Here is a 6,995-nt window from a genome sequence, read left to right as displayed (position 1 = left end):
AAACGAGTCAGTCGGAGAATTTCACGTTGCTCGCATCGTACTTGCTCGCTTGTACAGCTGTACGAGTCGGTCGGTAAACGAGCGAGATCGGAATCGGCCCCTTAGAGTGGTTTCACAAATTGGTAACCTCCTGCAACTCAACCCTTCATATGACTAATTCACATCCCACATGCCAGATAAATTCAATCCCTTTTGAGGAATTGATGCGGGCCAGATGCAACTGTAGCAATGAGCAACACTTTTAGAAAAGTCTACAAGATATGGAAGCAAGATTTATTTAGAGGGGCTACAATATTCATGCTATTTGCTCTGCCAGAAACAGGAATTTGAAAGTAGATCAGAAAAGTTCTTGGTGTCAATAAACAGGACAGGGCTAAATCAAAGCAAGCACGACTAATTACACTTGGACCTCACACAGATTTTGCGAATGTCTACAGAGACATTGGCATTTACTCCAATCAGACAGAATGCTGAGCTAATACATTTCAGATAAACCCAACAATACCTTTCATAGAGGTAGGTCACTACAAACCATTTAGAGCCCCAGTTACCCTAAACAACAATAACAGATGTGTTGGCTGACACAGCATACTTTAGGTTTCTATATATGGGCCCACTGTGGGATGTGCAGATGGGCTCTGGACAAGAACAGATGTTTTAGCAATGGCGAAGATGACTTTGTAATCCACACAAATATAAATTGTGGCACTAAGTTTGTTCTGTATGTACGTATATGCACAGAGCTCTGGGAGGTAAAGTGGTTGAACATATGAGGGCACTGAAATCGTGTGACACAAAATATCCTGTAAAAAGTGCGTGTGCTTAAGGGTTTTTTCCACTACTGGATTCTGCAAGGATCCACATAATTCCTACACCATGAGGGAAAGCTGGGTAGTAGGAATTGTGGAAAATATGAATATGGTGACCCAGGCACAGCAACCTTTAGTTGATGCCATTTTTAGGGGGAAAATGTTTTCTTTCACAGCACTTCTTTCCCCTAAACAAAAACCCACAAAATGTGCTATATTTTCAAAACAAATCTGTTTCCTCCAGGGAGTCTACAAACCCTCTATACCTTTAGAAACACTAGGATATTGGAAATAATTTGGCAAAAATACCTTTTGTGTAAAAATAAGTAATAAAGGTTTAAATGTGAGCTACCCCTAAAATCCAAAAAAGGGCTTAGCAGTGGGGGAGAAAGAGGGAGCCCAAGCAGTCCAGAGGTTAATGCTAACCATTGTCTTGGTGGGAGGGTCGGTACTTGCTGGGACCAAGAGGATTTCCTGCTGCTCCACTGTTTGGCTGGATTCCTCTGCACTCCGTGTGGCATGGCCTGTCCTTGGTAAGGTCTTCGCTTGCCTACACGTGCTCTCCATGCCACTGGAATCAAGCTATCCTGGCTGAAGAGGGGTGAAACCCCCATCATCAACTGTTGTTTTTGCATTTGCCTACACCTGCAGCAGGTCTCCGGAGATGAGAAGGTATAATTGGCCATATCTGTTCTGTAGGCGATATGCGTTCCTTGCTTTCCCCACTTAGAGGTCTCCTGCAGAGATAAAAAAGGTCCCTCTGAATGAAACAAAATCCTTCAGAAGCATGAATGGCTTTGTTCACATTTACAGACATGCATGTAAGCTCCTCATAGAGTGTTAATATAATGAAGCAGTGTTGAGCAAACAGCAAGATAGGAAATGCCATGCTTGAAAAAGGCACACTCCGGGAGCATACAGTCTCTGAATATTATCAGTATGCAGTAAATGTGGTTTGAGAAGGGATAGGGGAACACCAAGGTGGCAGGAGGAATTTACACGTTCTTTTTAATAACTCCTAATGTCTCGGTTTGGTCTGATTCTAGACACTGGCTGTTTTGGCAGATAAAGACATTTTTCCAGAAGCAAAGACTGTAGTTATGATAAAGAAGAATCTGTGAATAGAGTCCAACAAATTACAGATAATACTTGATTTATTAATAGAACCAGTAGAATTCCGTTGGTGATGCTACCTTTTCAAATAAGACAATGATACATTGTTCAATTAACCCCTTCGATGCGCATGACGGAGCGGTTCCGTCATGCGCATCGGTTGCGCTGTGCGTATGACGGAACCGCTCCGTCATGGCTCCGCCCGCTCAATAGAACCCTCAGCACAGCGCGGGAATCCGCGCCGCGCTGAAGGGGTTAAGAACTATCACCTTACTTTTCAACATGGTTGGTGATTTCATGTTTTGTGGTGATAAATAACTTATCTCACTTGAAGATTCAGCATTAGGTGATCTTTTCCACTTTTCTCAACCCTTCCCAATGCCAACCATCAGTTCGTTTTTTGGTACGTCACTTACCTTGTTTTTCATTGTGACTTGTACACGCACCATTAGGTGCTTTTCAGCCAATCTTTCTCACTGTATCACGTTTGGCATTTGATTAATGTATGACCTTATTGGCCTTCCAAGTTAGCTATTATTTTCTAGTCACTTGGGACACATTTTAGCAGCATTGATTTCTTTACTCCAATAAATGTAATTTTTTGGTATAATATATTTTACAGCTCCATCGGATGCTTGAAATTTATTGTCCTGATGACGACTCACTCACTGGTCCAAACAAGTTGAAACGTCTGTTCTATTCAAGTGGCTTTCTTTACCAAAATAGTCAATAGAGTGTTAGGTCCTTTGCCAAGAAAATTTGACTGCACATGTATATATTAAATTCATTCTGGGCTAAAATGTTATTAGAAATGTACTACACATTGCTTTTTGTTTTTTCACCTGCTATGCATCTCCATCACTTCCTAAGCACATTGTTTCTATAATAAATTATATAAATATGAATTGTTTATTATTCATCATATGGTTTCAAATGTGCCCTTCCCACACTACATCCAGTACGATTATGTAACGAGGAACCACCATGTGTTTCTGTGTTCAGTTTTGCAAGTAAGAAGCACAATTTCCATCTCTTCATAAAAGCTGAGGTGACCAAATTCTGACTGGAGTGTACTTGACCAAAGGGTCTGACACTTTCAAGATTATTTTTTCCATCAACTGTAATTAGGACATCTTAGCTAACATGTCTCAGGGTCAAGATATCATCGTAGCATTCTTTCTGCCCAGTCTGTGCTGACTAAATTTCAATTTGAAAGGAGTCATCTTCCTGCATTAATGCCATGAATAGCCTTCTGACCCCTTTCGTTTGTGTGGATACAAAGCTGGCTCTGGGTCCTTGGTTTTGAGGCCCACTACAGACCGCTTTAGGAATGCCATGTTATTAGGCAGCACGGCAAATCCCTTCATAGAAATAGGTTTTTGGGAGAGTGTAGGGTCAACAGATCACCTAGGTAATAGCTGTTCAAGTGGGAGCATTGAGAGCATTTATTTTGGCACAATTACGCTTCTCTTAAACTATGTACTACTCACTCGGTGTATTTTTTAAACTTCTGTGCAGCTGCTCAGATCTCTTGTCTTTTAGATATTTCCTTCTACCCACTCTACTTGCCCACTCAATGCCAATATTAAAGGAGTCATCTGCCTGCAGTATTGACCTGATTAGGCTACTGATCCCTTTACCCCACTGGCTGGCATAGATGTCATACCTTTACGAATGCTCTTCCAGGATTTGGATCCTATTATTGTTGCTCCTGGGGCAGTTTTTGAGGTCTTTGCATATGCTAAACAAAAGTTAATGTGACACTATCTAAAGTTATATTATTGCAATTGAAGCATTGATATCATATCCTGGATGACATCATGTCTTTACTATTATCGGTTTTCCGCTGAGAATGGTTCTCTGAAAGGATTTTATCCAAATCAGTCTTGAGTTCTGCCAGGCATCCCTTCAGATCCTCATTTGTGGGCACTCGAACACCCACTGTCAATATATTCACAGGCACCTCATACCACAATTCTAGCAGTGGTACAACAGAGGTTTGCTCAGATCCCCAAGATTGTAGAAAGAAGTTCTGGTTACTCTGCCAGGTCCTCACTTGGAGTTACATATTTCTCCACTGCATCACACTGACCAAGCGGGCCTGTCTTGTAGATGGTTACTATTTTATACGGCTCTTTGTGCACAAAGGTTCTGCAAAATTATCAGTGGCTCAGTGCATGGATGCATCATATTCCATATTTACCAAGTTGCTGTATCTGAAAAGGCCATTAACAAATATGGCGCTGGGCAATCAGCTTAGGTGCTAACGCTCTCCATTTAGATTCTAGCAAGTACGTGTAGCCATGTTCTATCCACCCTCTGTTCCATTATGTCACATACTTGTAGAGCACAGTTTTATCTCTGCCGCTATCTCTATTTATTCGCCATGATCCTCATAAGAGCAAGCCTACATCTGTTTGGTTCCATGGTATCCACCTGATGGCTCTTGGACTGTAAATGACATTATTTATTTTTCAACAGTAGTCAATAACATTTGTTGGCACTCAACTATCATTCACAACTTGTCAAGTCATTTACTGCCCCAACATTTCTACCCTCATCTGGAGAAGCAGGGTAAGCCTAACATGAAGAACTGGTATGATGACAATCTCTGCCTTACTCAGACTTTCCAATGACTGGCACACCATGTGTGGACCAGCAATTATCATTCCTGATCTTACCTGTTATCGCCTCATTTGCTCTCCTTATAATCGGAGTCCAGATATGTGACCTTCTGTTGATGCCAGGGGAGAGGGAAGGACATCATTTTCAGCCTGCATAGGCCCAAGCCTGCAATGCTCGTTTTCTCCAGAACTTTCAGATTTCTCTACTTGAAGTCTACCCACATTGGTGGTTGCACATGTGCTCTATACAGGGCAATTAGCCAGGCGACGATACAACTCACCTGGGAAAAGACAGGGTAGCCATAACTTCTTCTCTTGCACTTCGCTTTCTATCGCTGCAGATTCTTTCAAGGCATTATGTTTAGACTGTTTCTACACAGCAGTAAGCTTAAAATAAAGATTATCCAGGAGTTGCTCAACTGTGTATTGCTACAAGCTTTATGTACTTAGAAAGTACCCTCAAACCTGAACTTACATTTAGAACATTTACAAAAATAAGAACATTTGAAAATATATTTTTTTTAATACAAATTTGGTAGGAACGCATTTCAGGTGCAGTTTAACAAAATATAAAAATGCCCCATATAGAGAAAAAGTACTAAATGTTCCACATGGAATTGATAATGTCTTCAATAATATTTTTATATGGACAATGCTGATCTTTTATTGAGGAAATGGCAGTGAACAGGCATTTTTATGTCTTTGCGACACACTCTCCAAGAATCCATTCAATTCCATCCAATAGTCCAGTTAGTGCTGTTGCTTCTGTATCCTGAACCTAAAACATAAATAAATAAACAATACTGTCAAATGTTTATGTGTAATAACAATGAAGAGTTCCTTATTCTCACATATGAAGTGCACGTAAAACTTTTTAGGCCAATATATCTGGTAAACTGCGCTGTACAATGAACAATGTAGCCCCATTTTGTAAATCAATTCTTAGCAGAAGAACCCTCCTACCCCCTCCAAGAACTTCTGTTTCTGTCAGACTTATTTGATTGATGCAAAATGGAGTGGTAGCATTATTGCTTATTTTTAATCAACACGTATTTTTTAGTTAATAGATTATTTATCTCTGAAGTTTCTTTTGTTTGGCTATAACGTCCTTTTATCTCATGAGCTGTTTTGGATTGTGTATGTTGTTGTACACACTCATAACGATCTCTTGCTTGAGCTTGACACTGCTACCTAATAAGGGAGAGGATGTGGCATAACGGGCAGAGCTGTTGACTCTGGAATTGGGGAACCAGGTTCGAACCTCGGCATCCGCTTGACATCCTGTGGTCTGGGCAAATCACGTAATCTCCCCAGTCGTACCAAAAATGTCCTTGTGTAATGTAACTAGTGCTCGTGTAAAGAACTCCAATACCTTTGGGTCAAATTCGCGCTATATGAAACTGCAAAAAAAAAAAAAAAAATGAGGAGCAAGGGGTATCTTACAGCTACAAGGGCTTACACCTGCATTCGAAAATATGTAGTACAGTGGTCTGGGGAAAGGGAGCAGATCCATGCCATATAACCAAATGAGATACATTTGTATACAAAGTGAGTCAAACTCTGTTTACATAGACAGTAGCTATACTAAAAATATGGCATAGATCCGACTACCAATTACAAACTCTGGATGTTCCTGGTGTAGGTGCTTTGGAAGCATGCCTATACTGCATTAAGCTGTTATGTGCTCTTCTACCTCTGCCAATCTAGTGACTTCCTCGAGATATATAGTTAATAAAGTTAAATATTTGCAATTTACTGATAAAAGAAGGAGGGAAAGAGAAAATGAGTACCCATGTTTCGGGAAAGTATTGTTATTCGTATTTTAGAATAAAAATCCTATAAGTTCAACTGAAACTTAACTGCGCAAATGTAAGAATATCCATACTGAGTTCCCATACTAACTTGTATCAAAGTGCAACCAGGTGTTTATGGGACCTTCTCTATTCCCCTTTCTAAGCAGTTTGTCCACCATCCTTCCCCCTTCCACTGTAAAATCAAATGTAACAGTTTAGAGGGAGCAGCAGCTATAAAAAGAACACTAATGACCTGGAAGAAGAGAAATGGAACAGTATCATACCATCCAGGGGCGTTTCAATAGATTGAGGCTCAGCTCATGTGCTATGTAAACACAGGGGATCCGTCTCACTCCTGCTTGACTGATGCAAGACAACACCAAAAAAGGTCTGTTTGGAGACCCAAAAACTGGGTCAATCATTGCCATAATATGGGCAATTTCTTCTTGGCGATTGTGTTCTGAAAAGAGACATAGAAAGCAGAAATGAACTGTAGGTGGCATGTAGGAAAGTAAACTCATGAGGTGTGGGCAGATTTAACATTGATACACTTACTTGCACAACCCTATTCTATAGGCACTTCCTTACACGCAATGTCCTGGGCGCAACACGTTCTTGGCCACATTACAAAACATAATCCAAATCTTACTAACCTG

At 40.5% G+C, this 6,995-nt stretch overlaps 1 protein-coding gene across 3 annotated transcripts in view; it reads right to left on the bottom strand.

Moving 5' to 3' along the window:
- Nucleotides 1–5,049: 5,049 nt before the first annotated feature.
- The window catches only part of FBXO4 (F-box protein 4), a 164,768-nt gene continuing 162,822 nt past the window's right edge, over nucleotides 5,050–6,995 (bottom strand). For 2 of the 3 annotated variants that reach the window (XM_085631189.1, XM_085631190.1), the window contains exons 6-7: nucleotides 6,624–6,799; nucleotides 5,050–5,324 (exon numbers count right to left, since the gene is read on the bottom strand). In XM_085631189.1, coding sequence (XP_085487315.1) covers nucleotides 5,241–5,324; nucleotides 6,624–6,799 — 260 coding nt within the window. In that variant the 3' untranslated portion in view covers nucleotides 5,050–5,240. The remainder of the gene's footprint in view (nucleotides 5,325–6,623; nucleotides 6,800–6,995) is intronic. The other variant, XM_085631191.1, reaches the window with a different exon arrangement.

The sequence above is a fragment of the Triturus cristatus genome, chromosome 2_1, assembly GCF_964204655.1.
Source record: "Triturus cristatus chromosome 2_1, aTriCri1.1, whole genome shotgun sequence".
NCBI lineage: Eukaryota > Metazoa > Chordata > Amphibia > Caudata > Salamandridae > Triturus > Triturus cristatus.
Note: the sequence above shows the minus strand (reverse complement) of the source record. Positions and strands in the feature narration are given on the sequence as shown.